This window comes from Cannabis sativa, chromosome 5, assembly GCF_029168945.1.
Source record: "Cannabis sativa cultivar Pink pepper isolate KNU-18-1 chromosome 5, ASM2916894v1, whole genome shotgun sequence".
Lineage (NCBI taxonomy): Eukaryota > Viridiplantae > Streptophyta > Magnoliopsida > Rosales > Cannabaceae > Cannabis > Cannabis sativa.
Window position 1 is genome coordinate 34,145,147 of NC_083605.1, and position 19,698 is coordinate 34,164,844.

Genomic DNA, 19,698 nt, shown 5'->3' on the forward strand with positions numbered 1-19,698 from the left:
AAAATTCTGCCCTACAGTAAAAAAATAAAAAAGTTAAAAATTTCAGTATGTGATGTAAATAATTTTAAATTTTAATACAATACAAAGTTCTATTTAAAATTTCAAACAAAGTACAAGTGTGATGCATATACATATTTGAGTCCATCTTTTATAGTAATCCAAATTTAATATATGCTAAAAATTATGTATAATTTAACACATAATATAATATAAATAAAATTTTACACAATAAATATCACTTTTTTATTTATATACTCTTTTATCATTTATTACTTATTAGTATAATTAACAATTTTTACATTTTATATATTTAATAATGTTTTTATATACATTCAGTTAAAATTTAATACTTTTGTTAATTTTTTACACATTTTTATAAAAAAAAAATTATAATTTTACCCTAAAAGCATTTGAACATATAACTATTATAAAATTTTGGAACAAACCGAACATTAATTAAATTAAAAAATTGTGATTAGCACAATACGCTCAACTTTCCACAAGTGCCACCGGTAATACCAAATTAAAAAAATAAAAAAAAATTATATTACATTAAATAATAATAATAATTAAGAAAAAAAAGCAGCCTAGCAAAAAGCTAAAAGTGAAAAATAATATTCCCAAGATATGCTCCCCATCACATATTTTATTATTATTATATTAATATTATTGTTAATAATAATAATAATTAAATCTAAAAAGACAGAAAAATCTAAACATATGAGTCAAAAAAATAATGAATTATATAAAATGAATTTATTTAAAAGGCAGTCTGGTTTTTCATCTCTCCACAGAATTGAGAATGATTCATAAGTAGTAGATTTGGACCTCTCCTTCTTACTTGGCCACCTCTGAGTCTGAAACTTGAAAAGGCTTCAATTTTAAGATTCCAGATTCGTGCTGAAGATCATTACGCCTTTTTCGTTTTCATTCATTGCTTCTTTCCCTATTCCCTGCTTTATAATCCCGTAATTCCAATTCCCTGTTTTTTTTTTTTTTTTGGGTTGAAAAGAAAGATCTGTTTTGCTTTGTGTGCCAGCCAGCCAACCAGCCAAACATCATCGCCATTCCTAGCCAGCTCGATCCCATTCCTGATATCTGTCTCCTTCTTTTCTAAACGTTTCGCTCTTCGAAACGTTTTTATTGCGTTTCTCTTTTCTCTTCACTCGTTTCTCTCTTTCGGGGTCTTCGTTCGTTGATGGTCATCTAAATCTCTTCTGAAACCGACCTCGTCCAGAATTCACTCCGGTAATGCGACTTTTTTTTTTTGTTTGGTATTATCATGTGTGTGTGTGCATGTTTATGTATTTTTGAACTCGTGCTTTGTTTGGATGCCAAGAATTTCTGGAAGAAAATGGATGGTTGAGCTTATTTGAATGCGAAACTCCCTGGATTTTACTTTCTAGATTGATAATAAGAAGTGGCTGAGTGAGTGATTTATCAGTTTCTTGTTTTTCTCGGCAAACAAACAAACAGAGTACTATTGAATTGAGAATCTGTAACGTTTTTCTTGGTTGAATTCAAATCTGCCGAATTTTCTTGTGAAGTTCGTATTAGTTATTGTGCTTATCTTTTATCAAAATTAAGGTGATATTATTTTCTTTTGGATGAGAACATGATGTGATGAACCCTGTGAATTCGAGTGATGACTCGTTTGGGTGGACTTAGTCAAATTGAGTGGTTTTGTGTTATGTTGATTTGATTGGGAATCTAATTTGTACGGTCATTGCTTTTTCCTAGAATTATCCTGTAGTTTTTAAGTCTAAAAGTGTGCCTAGGAAGTAAGATTGTAGAAGCTGATACGTATTGAAATCAGATAAATAATTTATCAAAAGTCTAAAGAGGAAAAGATAATGATTCTGTACGGTTTTACAAAAGTGATGTTAAATTTGTTCTCGTGGAATTTACTTGTCACCTGTTATTATCTTTCCCCATGGAGTAAATGTACTTTTTCTCTTTGTGGGTTGAGACTTGAGTGTTTTGGTTTTGTACTAATCTGATATTAATCATTCAGCAAAAAAAAAAAAAAATCTCATATTAATCATCAAAGTAAGCTACATACTTTTTCTCTTTTTGGGTTGAGTGTTTAAGGTTTGTACTAATTAACTTGATTCTAATTATCAAATTAAGCTGGCATAAGTGTGAGCTGCATTTCTCAGCGTGATATAAAATTTGGATTTCAAATCTGTTCGGCTTTTATTTACTAAAAATTCATTTATGTTTCTATTCCAACAATGGTATTCCCATCTGAGTTTGATATGTGAGATTGTGTGCAAATACAATACCAAATTACAGCAAGTATGGGCAGTCTTTCTAAAGTTTTTTTTTTGAATAACTTATTAATGTTTTTTTTATTTGTTTGTTTAATCATTATTGTTAGTATAGTCATTTTCTCTCTTTTGGCATGCTAGACAACGTTGTTCTATCATGCATGATATGCTTTTAGTTTCCAATCTGCATCTCTCTTGGATTTCAGTTTTTTCTTGGCATTTTTCTTATGTAAATCCAAACTAATTGGATTTGTTTAGTTTCACATATAGAAAATCCTCCTCTTTGGTTTGTGTTTTTGCGATATCTTTCACTTATCTTCGTGCTCTTATTAAGCTTTTGTTCTGCTGCATATAGTGAAAGATGGTTGCATTCGGGAAGAAGTTGAAGCAAAGACAAAATGACGAATGGCAACGGTATGGTTATAATTTATTGCTCATTTAATATCCATTGCTAAAGTGTTCTTTTTTAAACAGAGAAGCACTTCATTGACAAGTGACAACAATCAGCGTCTAATACATCAATAAGAAAAGTTGGATCCATTGTTAAGTGTTAGATACACTAACATTTAGTAGTATACATGAAAAAGATTCAGTCTAACAAATGTTGGAAATTTTCTGTTTTTATAGAATAATAGGCAAAACCAAGTTCTGTTGGTAGAATATGTTTCTGGATATCCTTATCTGTGAATTACAGTGCAAATCTCTGGACGGTATCCATTGAGTATTGATACAACATATGTTTATACCCTTGTGTGTAGATATTACATTAACTATAAGTTAATGAAGAAACGAGTAAAACAATATGCTCACCAAATTGAAATTGGTGCACAAGATCGTCGACATGTTCTCAAGGATTTTTCAAGAATGCTGGATAATCAGGTGTGTATAAGGCCATGGTTTGTTTTTTTTATCAAGACATGATTAGAAACACAAGGAATGAAGTATATTTGCAGAAATAGGCACAATTAATATGCATCCAGATATTGGGTTTTGCATGGTGGTGTTTAAATTACATATACAATTTATGAGATTGCATCTGTTTCATATACAGAATCGGGAACTGGTTGCTTAAATATGTAAGCACTTATAGCACACATAATGTTTATAGATTGACAGCAATTAACATGCATGTAATCCTTCATATATAGGATTCCGAACACTTGCACAATTTGATTCATTCTAACTTCTGTCAACTTCTACTATTTTAGATTGAGAAGATTGTCCTATTTCTTCTGGAAGAACAAGGTCGCCTGGCAAGCAGGATAGCCAAGCTTGGAGAAAGGCATAATGCTCTTCTTGAGCAGCCTGAGATATCTCAAATATCTGAACTTAGAGAATCTTATAGAGAAGTAGGGCAAGACCTGTTAAAGCTTCTATTTTTTGTCGAGATAAATGCCATTGGTCTCCGTAAGATATTGAAGAAGTTTGACAAACGCTTTGGCTACAGATTCACTGATTATTATGTCAGAACTCGTGCCAATCATCCATACTCACAACTGCAGCAAGTATTTAAGCATGTGGTAACAACTTATCTACTGACTTGCTCTTTTTTTCCTCCTTTTTGCTCCTACTTTCATCATTTGCTAATAGCCTTCTATATTGAGTATTGTTTTTTCATTCTTGTGTTTTATAAGTGCTACTTTAAGAGGTAACTCATATAGCACCATCTTTATCAAAAAAAATTAAAAAACAAAGAATAAAAGAAAAAAAGAAAAACAACTCATATAGCATCCTAAATTATTCTGTGTCAATGATCTTACCTTATATATTATTAATTGGCAGGGGTTAGGGGCTGTTGTGGGTGCCTTGTCTCGCAATCTTCATGAACTTCAGGACCGTCAAGGAAGCTACTTATCAATATATGATGAGACTGCTCTTCCACTCCAGGTTTCCTTCTCTCTTTTGCTGGAATCTATCCAAAATATTGGTTTTACTTATTAACCTTTACAAGGGATCAATGTGCAGGATCCTGTTGTCGATGCAATAAATGCAGCTGTAGACAGGTTAACCTATTCAACAAACTTTCTTACCTTCTTGGCACAACATGCATTCATTATGCAAGAAGATTTGCCTACTCCCACCGGGGAACAACCTGATGACGGGAGATATCATTTTATGTCACTTCTCCTGAACCTAGTAAACACATTTCTCTATATGGTAAACACATACATTATTGTCCCTACAGCAGATGACTACTCCATGAGCCTTGGAGCTGCCGCAACAGTTTGTGGGGTTGTTATTGGAGCTATGGCTGTTGCACAGGTGTTTTCCTCTGTATATTTCAGTGCATGGTCAAATAGATCATACTTTAAACCTCTTGTATTCAGCAGTATTGTTCTGTTTATGGGAAACCTTATGTATGCTATGGCTTATGACGTTCGTTCAATTTGGGTTCTTTTGATTGGTCGTCTTTTCTGTGGGTAAGTTTTGTTTTTCCTCGTAGTTTCTTTCCTATGCTTTTCTGATTAATTTAACATGAATTTCTGTCTAATTTTCATCATTTATGAAAATAATGAACTATATTTTAAGAAATGAATGGGAGACTGGAACTATACGATCCTGATAACTCTTATTTTCTGAATTTCAGATTGGGTTCTGCTAGAGCAGTTAATAGGCGCTATATTAGTGATTGTGTGCCACTAAAAATCCGCATGCAAGCATCGGCTGGTTTTGTCAGTGCTAGTGCACTTGGAATGGCTTGTGGTCCTGCTCTTGCTGGCTTACTTCAAACTAATTTTAAGATTTACAAGCTTACATTCAATCAAGACACTTTGCCTGGGTGGGTGATGGCTATTGCATGGCTCGTGTATTTAGTTTGGTTGTGGATCTCATTTAGAGAGCCTGCACGTGAATATGATGATATTCCTACTGCTGAGACATCTAATGCTGCTGCTGGTTAGTGATTAGAAAATAGTAATACTATATAATACAGATCATACTTATTTACAATTAGTTGAGTTTATTCATTTACCACGAAATATTTAATGTGATGTTGAACTCTTTAAATGGCAGAAACAGTAGAAACCAATGGGCTTGAGGAAGGTCTTAAACAGCCATTGCTAATCACTTCAGAAGACAAACAAGGTGAAGATGAAGATGGTGACCAAGAATTTGATGGAAGTGAAGAAGCTGCAGAGGAATCTCGTCAACCTGTCACTTCAATTGGGGCAGCATATAGATTACTAACACCCTCGGTGAAGGTATTGTGTGAACCTCTTATTATGTGCTGACGTAATTTTAAACATGAAATACTTGAGCCAACAGAAATACTAAAAATTTGGTCATGCATCAATGGATTTTTTGTGTTCTTGTGTCTGGCAAGAAATGCGGAAAACATGTAGTTGTATATGTATTAATCATATTACCTAGTTGTAATTTTCTGATTGGATTTTAATCCGTTCAAACTTTTGTATCATTTTTCAGGTTCAATTGTTGATATATTTCATGCTCAAGTATGTAATGGAGATTTTACTCTCAGAATCCAGTGTTGTTACGACATATTACTTCGGTTGGTCTACAAGCAGCGTAGCAATTTTCCTTGCCTGTCTTGGGCTGACAGTTCTTCCAGTAAACATTCTGGTTGGAAGTTACATTAGCAACATGTTTGAGGACAGGTACTTTGTCATTTTATGTTTTTGTTTGATGATCAGTTTAGTACCACACATGTTTGTGCTGATTACAAATGCAACTCTTTCCATTTTTCTGATGCAGGCAAATTTTATTGGCATCCGAAATTCTGGTTTGCCTAGGGATACTTCTAAGCTTCCACATAATAATACCATACACTGTTGTTCAGTATGTCTGCTCGGGTCTCATCTTGTTTGTATTTGCCGAAGTACTTGAAGGTGAGATATCAGACAGTTTAATTTGACTATCATTTGAGGAAATCAAAATGATCACTATGATGCAAAAAAAAAAAAAAAAGTAGCCTACGCATTTTGCTCCATGAACTAAATGAAGATTACAAACTGTCATATATGTGTATGTATATCGTACTATTGCATTGCCAATTCCAGCCATTGATTTTTTTCCCACCTAAATCTATGTAGGGATTAGCGAAATACAAACCCGAATTTTTTGATTGAGCTATCCCTTTACTATTTGAAATGGTAAAGTGGAGATTAACATAGCTATCTATCTGATCTGTATGTGTTCTTGCAGGTGTTAATTTGTCACTTCTGTCTAGAGTCATGTCATCCCGGCTTTCCCGCGGAACCTACAATGGTGGTTTACTGTCGACAGAAGCAGGTACACTTGCTCGAGTAATTGCAGATGCTACAATAACCCTGGCTGGATTTTTGGGGGAGAGTAGGCTCTTGAACATCACCCTTCTACCGTCTCTTGTCATATGCATAGGTTCAATCGTTGCAACATGTTGTACCTACAACTCTCTATATTGACCCTTATTCATATATCATGTATCAAAGATGGTCTCTCATTGGCAATGCCTTGTCATTTTATTTGTTAGATTTTCAGTTTGCTATTATCATCATCATTCCATTGTGTATATGGTCATTTTATTGGTAAGAAATCTAGTTCATGAGTATCTTTCTCCAATTGGTTTCTTAATTATTTTCCTAGTAATGTAGACAACTAAAATAATTAAGTTAATAGAATGAAACCATTTTTGGAGGAGTTACCAAATGCATTTTCTTCGAGGGTTGAACCGTATATAATTTCATTGATTGATTGATTGATGAGAATGCAACATGCTATTATTGCTTTAAGCTATTTCCAACTAAGAATGAAATATTTAGTGTTACACCAATACAGAAAATGTAATACTTTAGCACCATAGTATTTTAAATTCGAACCATACAATTACAAAGTTTCATGAAAATCAAATTTGCTGTGAGATTTTCGTTTGAATCATTATGAGGGAATATTTACCAAATTTGTTGCCTTGTGGTTGCATTGAGCTGGCTCTTAGACCAACCTCTACACCAAAATAACACACATAATAATGTAATTTGAAAAGAAAAAATTATGACTATATCCTACACTAATAATCTTCATTTTTTTGGGTTTGAATTTTTCTTTTTATATGTATAAGGGGTTTGAAAATGTTTTTCATTTTTCATTTTTTTATTATTTATTTTCTTATTTTTTATTTAGTCCAAGAACTTCCCTTAATCCACATCTCAAAACACAATAATGATGTTAGAGAGTTTTAGAAAGAGCCAAGATGCAAAATGACCCTAAATTTAACAATTAAATTAATAAATGTCCATTTTTTTAAAAAATTAACAAAATGTCCTTTTAGTTAAAAATTTGATGATAAAATTACAATTATAACCTTGAATAATTAAGTGTTTGCTATAGTTATTTTGCACAATAATATATCGTTTTTTATGTGCAATAATATATTAAAAAAAACTGAAAGGTAGTATATATATATTTTTTGAAATAACTGAAAGGTAGTATATTAGTTTAAGATTGTAGTATATTATTTTAATGTGCTATGGTATATAATGAACGAAAGACGGAAATTAAAAAATATGGAATATTAGTTTAAGTTTGAGGTATAGTTATATTTCACTAGGAAATATTGTCTTTATGTTCATTAGTATATCATGAAGGAAAGAAAAAGAAAAAAAAAATATTTGGAATATTAAATTAAGTTTTTAGTATATATATATTTTCCACTATATTGGTGGTATATTAATTTTTCACTATAGTATTTATGCTTATGATTGCAGAATATAGTTTTTATATGCTATTATATATCGTGGAAAAAAATCATTTAACAGTATATTAGTTTAAGTTTATGGTATATTTATATTAGTATAAGGTATATCGTTTGTATGTGATATGTATATCATGAAAGAAATAAAGAAAAAAACTATTAAATATTAATTTAAGTATGAGGTATAGTTATATTTGACTGAGGTATATTGATTTTATGTTCATTGGTATTTCATGAAGGAAAGAACAAGAAAAAAAAAACTTGAGGAATATTAAATTAAGTTTTTTGTATAATTTTTTTTTTCACTATGCTGGTGGTATATTACTTTTTGACTATCGTATATCTGCTTATGATTGTGGTATATAGTTTTTGTATGCTACTGTATATTGTGGAAAACAATTCATTTAATAGTATATTAGTTTAAGTTTGTGATATATGTTGTTGCCCCTGAATTCGCCCAAAATACGTGGACTAATCGAAATAGGACACGTTGATCAGATAACTTGTAAATATTTGATAAGTCTTTGTACGCCACAAGGAAGCATCGTTAGCATGGGTCCCGGAGGAGGCACCCGGAGCACAAGGTACTCCAGGAAGCTCGCATAGCGTGAAGCCTCTCCGGGATGTGTCAGGTCTCTCCTGAGCAATCAAGTCGCATTTAATGCCGCATGGGAGGAAGCGTGTTGGGACTGTAACACGCAATAAAGTCTGACGGCACAACCCCCAAACAGCAGCGCTACAGTAATGATCATTTAAGTCTAGCGACGGCTACTCTGCGAAGAGTCACGTCAATCACAAGGCAAAAAGGACATTCTTCATAAAAACCCTACAGCACCTAGGGATTTGACCATGCAACACCCATGGTATATTCATTGGAAATACCCAACTTTATGGATACTTGCAGATACATGTGTAAGAACAATTCTTGGGATTACCCCACCAAAACACTATAAATACCCCCTCAAAGCTCATTTAAGGGGGACGAGAATCTTGGTTTGCAAAAGAGCAAGAAGAGAAAATACTCACCAAGAACATTCTCTGTATTTATGAGAAAAACATTCTCTCAAGTGTGGAATCTGTATTAAATACATCCATTAATAAAAAAGACTCGTGGACTAAGGCTCATTAACGCCCCAACCACGTAAAAAATCTTCATCTCACTTTCTCACAGCTCTTTATTATAATCATATTTTAATAGTTGCCGAAAATCTCGGTCAACATTTTGGTGCTTTCATTGAGAGCTGAGGAAAGCTACTACATAACAAGCATTTGACTTCACAACAATGGTGGAGACAAGAAGTACACGACACCCTCGCCCTCTGGAAGATGCTCAAGATCCAAATGAGGAAGATGTAGCCTCAAGAGCAGCAGAGGAGTCCGAGGAAGAAGAAGAAGAAATAGTTCCCGACGAGAACTACGAGGAAAACCTCGACGAGTATGCCTACGACGGAGGAAGTTACTCAGAGTTGGTGCTCCTTAGACAAAAAGCTATCGATCATGAAGCTGAGATCGAAGCTCAGAAAGCGCAAAATCAAAAAATGCAGGAAGTGATGCTAGCCATGCAGAAAGCCATGGAGGCAGCTGGTATTCACGTGCATCCCAAGGCAATGGCCGCTGGGCTCGACGGGGAGCCAGCAACGTCTTCGCCTAATTCCCAGCAGCAAAGACCTAGGGAACCTAGCTCTATAAAGCACCCTGCTGAGGAAAATTAAACAAAAAACCCTACTTCTACCCCTGGGCGAAAGAAAAAGGTGCAGGATCCGCGAAGGGTCCGCTCAGATTTCCCTAAAGGGAAAGGTCCGCAGAGGGGCAGGCCCCAAAGAGGGAGTCTTGGCCCTCAGGATCGAGGGGACCGGAAAAGCGTTTCTGTGCACCAGGAACCAGGGGGTAGAGGAAGAAGAGGACAGAGATGTCCTCCCATTGATCTGAGAAATCAAATCAATGGGAATCAAGGTGACCTCCGGGATCACCTTGACCAAAAAAGATACAGGCCCGTGGTCTCCTCGGCATCGTAAACGAAGGGATTATGGCGGAACTTGCCATACTTCGAAAAGATATTGCTCGAGTCTCCCGGAGGCAGAAGGGAGACGACTCCGACTCGGACAGCGAGGATCGGGAGCCATGTGCCAAGCATATCCTGGAGGCGGAGCTCCCTAAAAACTTCAAGATGCCCGAAATGGCGACATATACTGGGAACTCCGACCCCAGTGATCACTTGTCGCGGTTCAACCGTGTCATGACAGTCATGCGGGTCAGCAATGACGCCAAATGCTTGTGCTTCCCCCTCACTCTGAGCGGGTCAGCGGAGGAATGGTTCAAAAAGCTGGAATCGGGATCCGTGGGTTGTTGGAACAAACTCCAAACCAACTTCCGGAGACAGTTTGTCGCCGCCAGGAAGGTTAACCTGGAGGTTAGTGCCTTGACCAACATCAAGCAACTGCCCACCGAGACCTTGAAGAATTACATCAAGAGGTTCCGAGAGGAAGCCTCGAAGACCAAGAAGGTCGACGACGGACAACAGCTTGCGCTTCTCCAAGCAGGAATCCGCACTGGGACTCCCTTCTGGAACGAGTTGCAGCAAGAAGGCGCTGCTAGCCTTCAGGACTTCTAGAAGAGAGTCCAAAAATATATTAACCTCGAAGAAGCCCAGATCGTGGCTTACGGAGGCTATTATCCCACCGGGATAGCAGGATACATGCCAGGAGTGTCGCCCTCGGGTACTGTCCCGACCGCAACTCCACAAGTAAGTGGCATACAGTTCTCCGCTACTCCCGGATACAGCCAGGGCCAAGCTTTGGCACCGGCATCTTCCCATTACTAAGAACCCGTCCGGGTTAATGGACGAGCTCCTTCACAGTGCCGCCCCGACCGCTAGCTTAATGTGCCCTACCTGTGGGTCGAGGAGCAAAAGGTCCTCCAAGGGCAGCACCCGAACGGGAGAGAAGCGCCAGAAGAAGGGGTACACACCCCAATACACTCAGTACACAGAGCTCACGGACTCCCAGGAACGTGTGTACTTTGCCACTAGGCAAAATACGCACTACCGGAGACCCCAGCCGCTGTACAAAGACAGCTCCCGGAGAGATCCGAATAAAAGATGCGAGTACCACAACGACATTGGCCATAGCACCAATGAATGTAAGAATCTCAAGGACGAGATTGAAAATCTAATCCGCTTGGGCCACCTCTATGAGTGGATCAAAAATAGGTTGCCCCACCTTAATCCAGGGCAGGTGGCTGGGGGTATGCCTCCGGGAACGCCAGGGGGTACAGCAGGAGTATTGCCTCCAGCTGCTCCCGCAGGTGACACCCAGGATATTCCCGGGCTACCGCCCCGGCCTAATGGGCGGGTAGCCATGATCTCCGGAGGTCCCCATATCGGAGGAAACACTCGCAAGGAGCGAAAACGATATGCCGAGGCCGCGAAACACAGTGAGGTGTGGGAGGTTACTCAACTCCCAGCTCAAAGGCCTCGGCTAATGGACCAACCCATAACGTTCACGGAAGAAGACGCCAAGACGGTGCGTTTTCCTCACCACGACCCGCTGGTCATAGAGACCCCCATCGCAAATAAAGTGGTGGCTAGGGTCCTAATTGACAATGGGAGTTCCGTGAACTTGCTCTTCAAAGAAGGCTTCACTGCGATAGGGTTGACCGACCGGGACCTCTCGCCTAGTGGGTCACAGCTCACGGGGTTTAACGGGACGACACTAGTCCCGATGGGAAAAGTAAGGCTCCCGGTTACCCTGTGCCCGGATACCCCCCAGAGCACATTTAAGTATTGCACCTTCGTGGTGGTAGACTGTCCAACAGCCTACAACGCAATCCTAGGCCGACCGGCCCTAGTGGACTTTGGTGCGATTACTTCAATCCGACACCTGTGCCTGAAATTCCCTACCCAGGAAGCCGGAGTTGGAACTGTGAGGGGAAATCAGGGAGAGGCCAGGCAATGTTACAATGTTGCCACCCACCTACCTGTACTCATGCTCCGGGAATCCCCTGGAATAGAGAAGGCTGAAGAGGATGAGTTGGATCCTCGCGTAGGATCTGAAAGGGTCGTGGAACCAATGGAGGACGTCGAAGAAATACCAGTGTGCGACGATGACTCCACTAAAGTACTCCGGATAGGAAAGAGCCTGGATCCGGAGGAAAAAGAAAAAATAATAAAAACACTGAAGGGCGCCATCGACATCTTTGCATGGCGCCAAGAAGACATGACCGACATAAGCCCTCATATCATCACCCATGTACTCAATGTCAACCCGGACGTGCCCCCTGTACAGCAAAAGAGACGCCCGCTCGACTCGGTGAAAGCCGAGGCCTTAGAGAAAGAGGTGGACAAACTTTTGTCCGATGGCATGATCCGCGACGTATACTATCCGGAATGGCTGGCCAATCCGGTCCTGGTACCCAAGCCGAACGGGACTTGGCGAGTTTGTATAGATTTCACAGATCTAAACAAAGCTTGCCCAAAGGACTGCTTCCCGCTACCCAGAATCGACCAGATGGTAGACGCCACGTCCGGATTTAAGCTGCTGTCTTTCATGGATGCCTATGCTGGGTACAACCAAATAAAAATGGATACGGCGGACCAGGAGTGCACTAGCTTCAGGACCGATAAGGGGGTATACTGCTACCTAGTCATGCCTTTCGGACTGAAAAACGCCGGAGCAACCTATCAAAGAATGGTTAACCGGATGTTTAAAAGCCTCCTGGGACGAAACATGGAGGTATATGTAGACGACATGCTCGTCAAATCCAAAGCATGCAACAGCCATGCAAGCGACTTAGAAGAATGTTTCGAAGTCGTCCGGAGATACGGTATGAAGCTCAACCCGAAAAAATGTACCTTTGGGGTCAAGTCGGGAAAATTCCTAGGCTTCATAGTCAGCCAAAGGGGGATCGAAGCAAACCCGGAGAAAATCCAAGCTCTCCTGGACATGCCATCCCCCAAGAAGCATAAGGACGTGCAGAGCTTGACCGGAAAGGTAGCTGCACTAAGCCGCTTTATCTCACGCTCCACGGACAAGTGCATACCCTTCTTCAACATACTGAAGAAATGCCAAAAGTTCGAATGGTTGGATGAATGCGAGGAGGCATTCAAGAGGTTAAAAGACCACATGGCCAAACCTCCTATCCTATCGAAACCCGTCCTTGGAGAAGACTTGTTCCTTTACTTGGCCGTCTTCGAGCACGCGGTCAGCGCTGCCCTGGTCCGGGAGGAAGAAAAAACTCAGCACCCTGTGTACTATGTCAGTAAGCGCATGATAGGGGCCGAGACAAGGTACCCGGTCATTGAAAAATTAGTATTCTGCCTCCTGATGGCATCAAGGAAGCTGAGGCCATACTTCCAAGCCCATCCGATCAAAATCCTGACCAATCATCCGCTCCGGCAAGTTCTCCAGAAGCCCGAAGCATCCGGAAGACTCCTCAAGTGGGCGATAGAGCTGAGTCAATTCGACTTACATTACGTACACCGGATTTCCATAAAAGGCCAAGCCTTGGCAGACTTCATCACCGAATGTAATGAAGCCGAGGCAACAGCCAATACGCCGGTACCACCAATCCCCACTTGGAAGGTATTTGTAGACGGAGCTTCTAATGAGAACGGTTCGGGAGCCGGAGTGGCTATGATATCACCTACTGGATTGCGGCTCCAGGCAGCACTCCAATTCAACTTCACAGCTTCAAACAATGAAGCCGAATATGAGGCCTTGATAGCAGGGCTGAAATTGGCCAAAGCTGTAGGAGCCAAAAGAGTGGAAGTCTACAGTGACTCTCAACTGGTCGTAAACCAGGTCTCTGGAGAATACCAAACTCGCGGCGAACGGATGGCCGCGTACGTAACAATAGTCCGAGAACTGCTCCACGAGTTCACGGACTATAAAATAGAAAGAATCCCCCGAGAGAAGAACGCTCATGCGGACTGCCTGGCTAAGTTAGCCTCGGACAGTGAAATCGAAGAACTGGGGGTAGTACCAGTGGAACGCTTGGCAGAGCCAAGCATCAAAATAAAAGAGACCACACTAACGGTTGGGCAAGAACCCAGCTGGATGGTCCCCATCATAAAATACATAACCACAGGTGAGTTGCCCCAAGAGAGGGCACTGTCTCGAAAGATTCGCATCGTGCTCATCGTTATGTAATGATGGACCAAATTCTCTACGGAGAGGACTCGGCATGCCTTATTTAAGGTGTGTATCGGACCACGAAGCTAGACAAATCATGCCGGAGGTCCATGAAGGGTTCGTTGGAGATCATACGGGAGGACCCAGCCTCTCAAAGAAAATATTGAGGCAAGGGTACTTCTGGCCAACAATGAAAAAAGATTGTATAGACTATGTCCAAAAGTGTGACTCGTGCCAAAGGTACGCGAACATACCGAGAGCTCCTCCAAATGAGATCACCTTGATGACCAGCCCCTGGCCCTTCGCGGTCTGGGGAATAGATCTCATCGGGTCTCTACCTACGGGAAAAGGAGGGGTAAAGTATGCAATAGTAGCAGTGGACTACTTCACCAAGTGGACAGAGGCTGAGCCTATGAAGACAATAACTGCTAAGAAGGCATTGGACTTTGTTATCAAAAACATAGTGTGTCGATACGGCTTGCCTCACAAGATAGTCTCAGACAATGGAAAGCAATTCGATTGCGAGGAATTTACTGACTTTTGCAACCAACACGGAGTGGTAAAAAGCTTCTCCGCGGTAGCCCGGCCTCAAACAAACGGCTAGGCGGAAGCAGTCAATAAAATCCTAAAGGTCACTTTGAAAAAGAAGCTACTGGCCTGTAAAAATAACTGGCCTGAAGAATTGCCAAGGGTATTGTGGGCCTACCGGACGACCCCCAGAACCACAACCGGTCACTCGCCGTTCTCAATGGCATACGGTTGTGAAGCAATGGTCCCGGTGGAAATATTATTCCCATCCCACAGGAGGACGACTTATGGTCCTGCCACCAATCAAGCACTGCTCCAAGAGGCTTTGGATCAAGTCGAAGAACTCCGGGATGAGTCTCAAATACGGATGGCTGCTTATCAAAAGAAGGTGACCAAGTATTTTAACTCCAAGGTTAAAAACAAAAAATTCGCTATTGGGGATATGGTCCTAAGAAGGGTTTTTCCAGCCACCCAAGAACCCGGAGTGGGGGTACTTGGACCAAATTGGGAGGGACCATATGAGATCGAGGACGAGATCGGTTCTGGCACTTACAAACTAAAAAGAATGGACGGAACCACCGTCCCAAGAGCCTGAAATGCCGATCACCTCAGAAAATATTACCAGTAGCGAATTAAAACTTAGATTTTGTTCAAAGGGTTTGTACCGTCCAAATGTATACCTCCTCTATAATAAATAAAACTGAGTGCCTTAAAAACAAAGTTTCTATGCCACTCAGGGGGGTACTAGGGTATACCGCACGGACAAACAAAAAACAAACTAAGTAAAATATCCTGACCCAAAGGGCAGGTCAAAGAGTATGCACAAAAATAAAAAGCATAAGTATAAAAACCCTGATCCAAAGGACAGGTTAAAAAACATAAGCGTGAAAAAAAAGATCGCATATAAAAAAAAATATCCTAGCCCAAAGGGCAGGTCATATACATATAAACGGCCCGGGGACAGGCCTTAAAATTGTCTCCCCTTCAAATGAAAGCTGCTACCTATATGTAAATTGTTCTAAGGCAGCAGCAAATATGTACAAAACAAAAAAAAAAAAGAGAGTTGTAAAAGAAATGGGTGGAATCTGGGTCAATAGTTCGGCAGCTCAATCAGCCCGCGGAGGAAGGCGAGGTCCAATACGCGCCTCTAGCGCGGCATCAAGCTTCTTCTTCTTTTCCCGGAATCTGGCAATCATTTCCTCGGGTTTGGGATAAAAAGTAAGCTTGATATTCTGATCATTGGTGGCCCAAGCCATATAGACACCATCATCGAAGCGCTTCGGGCACCGGGCGCAGGAAACGGGAGAGAGGAGCTCGGCCCTCTTGGCCTTCCTAGTGGATTGTTCTTTAAAATCCCTAAGCTCCTTCAACTCCGCAGCTAGAGCGGCCTTGGACTCAATGTCCGACTGGTGAGTTTCCTCTAAAGATCTCACCTTGGCGACCATTTCATCCAAAGCCTCCCTGGCCTCCCGGAGATCCCGCCTGGCCTTGTCAGCAGCCTCGGTTTGAGCCCTTAGTTCCTCCTGATGATGGGCCTCCATCCTGTCCCTCCGCTGAGCCTCGTCCCGGATCATGGCCTCCGCCTGAGCCTCCCTCCGTTTGGCCTCCTCTTCCTTGGCCTTGGCCGCGGCCTCCTGGCGCTCGGCAGCCTCCTGGTAGATCTGCCTCTCCGCTGTGAGGTCCTGGAGGACCTTCCTGACATCATTCATGTCCCCAAAGTCGGACAGAGTGAAGCCATGGTTTATGATGTTCTTGGAGAGGCGGCCAGCCTCAGCAGCAAGCTGAACCATAATGAAAGGATAAGATGGAGGAATTTCTCAAAGGAGAAAACAAAATACAAAAAATAAAAGGAAACGCAAAAATTGCAAAGTACTTACCACCGTGAGAGAATGGCTGAGGTCCTGGAAGATGGAGTTCAGGGAAGCGCAAGTGGCAAACCGCTTAGGCGCACAACGGGTGAGCTGAGAAGCGAACTCGCCGGTCATCTCCGCGGCAAAAGGAGCCAAGGTAGGCCCCAGGAAGCGACGGAACCAGTCCGATAGGGGGTCCAGATTAAGGTCCCACAGATCCTGGTATTCCGGGTGGTTGATGCTCGCCTCAACCTCAGCTCGCAGAATCCTCCTAAGGGCTTCCACTTCGGCATACCCCCGGGAGTACTCATCCATAGCATAGTTGTGTTTGGCTATGCAAAGCTCCTGCCTCACTTCGTCCCCCGGAATTGGGGTAAGAACGATGTTGGGAGGAGCAGGATTTTCCTCCATCGGGGAAACCCCGCCGTCCAGACCATGAGCAGGAGTGTCGGCTCTCCGAGGCCTCTTTGGCTCATCCTGGGCAATCATCTTGCCCTTGCGCTTACGAATCAGAGCCACCTCAGGCTCCTCCTCGCCCTCCTCTGCTTCCTCCGGAAGGGCTCGAGGCTCTCCCGCACCCTCAGCGGCTTCCTCCGAGAAGTCCCATCCCTTCCCTTGGCCTTCTCCCGGAAGCACCTCCTCGTCATCCACTAAGTCAATAGTGTTGGGGGGAGCGCTGGAAGAAACCTTCAAGGAAGGGGCCGGGGGAGAAGAGGTGAAGGCCGGAGGAGCCACGGGAGTATGAACCCCGGCAAGTTGTTCCAGGATGGCATCCATGGAGATATCTGTTTCAAAAAATAAGCAAGTGTTAGAAGTCCGTGAGGAACCGCTTATACAAGATGCAGCAAATAAACTACTCCTACCCGAACTTCCTAATTCGGCCCTAGCAAAATCCTGAACTTTAATGCTGGCAGCGTCATCTCCGAGATAACTGTCCGAGGGCCGGAACCAGCTGGACGTTATGTAAGCAGAGGGACCTAAGGGAATAGGTTCCGGAGGGCCGGAGCCCATCCGGGACCGACCTAGGTAATCTCCTAAGTTCGAAAAATAAAACTCCTTCAAACGATCCCCCCACCGGGTCGACGGCATCCTAAATCTACGAAGACGCTCGTCAAACCCTACGGGCCTACGACTGGTGTATTCATCAACGGAAGGAACATAACGAATTATCAAGGGAGACTTACCGCCGGCACCGGAGGTGCTAGCACCGGGAGCCCCCGAGTTTGGTTCAGGGACCGAAGGCTGTGGCCGGGAAGTTTGCTTCTCGGAAGAATCTTCAATACGAAGGGGCCTCCTGGCAGGACGATCCCCAATCTCTTCTTGAAGAATCTTGTCAAAAAATTTAGCCTCGGACTTCCCGGCGATGGCTTGGCTCCTTCGCACCACCGGACTCCCCACGCGGAGTCCTCTCCCAGAGGCAGCCTGAGCCTGAGAGTATGCTTTCTCCTGGGCCTTCCGGTAGAGATAATCTTGGTACTTCTTCTCTGCCGTGGCAATAAGCTCGTCCCGGAAGGCCTTCTCCGCAACCGGCGCCCTCACATTGGGGCAGATGACCCGTGAGAGGTTGGAGTCATCCACGGATTGGTGAGAAAGGATAAGTTTGGCCTTCCTACAATTCTCCGTGGTGACTAGGCCCCCGACGTCAAGATCGGCGCGGTCATAGGAGGCAAAGGCTTGGGCCCTTCGGAGGAAAGCCTGAGTAGGAGGCGTCCGCTGGTAAGGTGGGATCCGCACCCACTCCGTGAGAAGCTCCGGGTGGTCCACGGCCCTGAACCCGGAGGAGAAGAAAAAGCGGTGGCGGTACTCCTTAACGTGAGTCTGCCTATTATATGGAACCACCCCCTCGTTAGCAGGGTGGATCCGGAACCCATAAAAACCATCCTTAAGTTTGTCCCCTTTTTTGGGGACGGATACAAGTTCATAAAAGTATAAAATTTCCGCCGGGCTGGGAGACCCCCAGCCGCGGGCGGTATAAAAAATAAATAAGCCTGAGAGCAGGCGGTAAGCTTGAGGAATGAGTTGGTATGGCGCAAGGCCGACAAATACAAGGAAATTAACAAAGTAATCTTGGAGCGGGAGCATGGCACCGGCCATCAAATGAGTCTGACTCCAAGCCCCGAAGCCATCATAGTTATGATTAGGCGTCTCCGAGTCACGAGGAGGCCGGTGATAGGTCCCTGAGGTGGAGGGTTTGATCCCAGCGACTTCTATAATATTCTCCAGCTGGTGAGGACAAGTCAAGGTGGATCGAAGCTCAGCCGCTTCCCACCCAGTCGCACGGGATTTATACCCCTCCTGGGCAACAGGTCCCAGGGAAACCTCCTCCAGCGTGGCCATGTCTTTTCCCTTCTTCTTCGAAGATTTTGAGCCAGAATCAGACATTTTGTGTTCTGAGAAAAACAAAAAGGGAAAAAGAAAATTCCAGCAGTTAGGTCCTATACCAAACCCTAAATCAAGAAAAAGGGAGTGGAGGTCCCCTAACCGCTGGAAAGAGGCCCCCTCCGGACACGTGTCACATGGGAAAACCTAGAGAGATTCCCTGAACAAGTGTCGGGTGCAGTGAAATCGCAGAAAGTGGTTTTGCAGAGTAACAAAAAAAAAAAAGAAGAAAAACCATTCTATGCCCTAAGCAACTGTTGAACGAAGAACGCATGGCTCTCTTCAACAAAGCTGTATGATTACAACAGAGGCATGATAATGGCGATTCTACAACTAACGCAGCAAACATAAAGCAGAACTCGAAGAACTTAAACACTCACACACCCAGAAGTCTCTAAGTACGAACCCAGAAAACGAACGAAGTAAATATAAGCATGTTATTATCTAAGGATGCAAGAAACTTACAGTAGATCGTTGAACTGGGGGTACTGAATGTGGTTGAGTGAAAGTTGAGAAGAACTGGCGAAGTCGAACACTGGAAAACTGAAAGAAGTGTCTAAGTGTTAGGACAGTTCGTGCTACTTCGAGGAATTTTCTCTCTGGGAAATTCGAGCAGAAATGGTAAGGAATGGAAAGTAACCGAAATGAAGGAAAGGTGATGGCTTTTATAGGCAAAAACGCATGAGGAACAGGCGTCATCACCTACCAATCGCACGGTGGGGGGAGATGCACGATTCGAATTCCCGAAAATCAACGGATCAGATCAATCTGCCATAAAGGCGGTGGAAACGTTTGAGTATCCGTCTGACACCATTAATGCGCCGCATCAATCAAAGGGCGTGAAACGAATCGACCTC

The 19,698-nt window shown here is 42.5% G+C and overlaps 1 protein-coding gene across 2 annotated transcripts; it reads left to right on the forward strand.

Annotated features, from left to right (window-relative positions):
• Nucleotides 1-729: 729 nt before the first annotated feature.
• Nucleotides 730-6,827, forward strand: LOC115717117 (SPX domain-containing membrane protein At4g22990). 2 transcript variants are annotated; one of them, XM_030646062.2, is made up of 11 exons: nt 730-1,248; nt 2,626-2,684; nt 3,029-3,149; nt 3,479-3,790; nt 4,053-4,157; nt 4,236-4,690; nt 4,858-5,165; nt 5,283-5,470; nt 5,694-5,884; nt 5,982-6,115; nt 6,432-6,827. In XM_030646062.2, the coding sequence occupies exons 2-11, from the start codon at nt 2,632-2,634 to the stop codon at nt 6,668-6,670; spliced, it is 2,106 nt and encodes a 701-aa protein (XP_030501922.2). In that variant the 5' UTR covers nt 730-1,248; nt 2,626-2,631; the 3' UTR covers nt 6,671-6,827. The 2 variants fall into 2 exon arrangements, with proteins under 2 accessions (XP_030501922.2, XP_030501923.2); XM_030646063.2 differs by lacking the exon at nt 730-1,248 and adding an exon at nt 1,345-1,428.
• Nucleotides 6,828-19,698: the final 12,871 nt, after the last annotated feature.

Excerpts from the sequence above, each read along its gene's own strand:
- LOC115717117 (XM_030646062.2), top strand. The coding sequence starts at position 2,632 with ATGGTTGCATTCGGGAAGAAGTTGAAGCAAAGACAAAATGACGAATGG. Across the intron at positions 3,150-3,478 it reads CAAGAATGCTGGATAATCAG|ATTGAGAAGATTGTCCTATT; the intron begins GTGTGTATAAGG and ends CTACTATTTTAG. Across the intron at positions 5,885-5,981 it reads AGCAACATGTTTGAGGACAG|GCAAATTTTATTGGCATCCG; the intron begins GTACTTTGTCAT and ends TTTCTGATGCAG.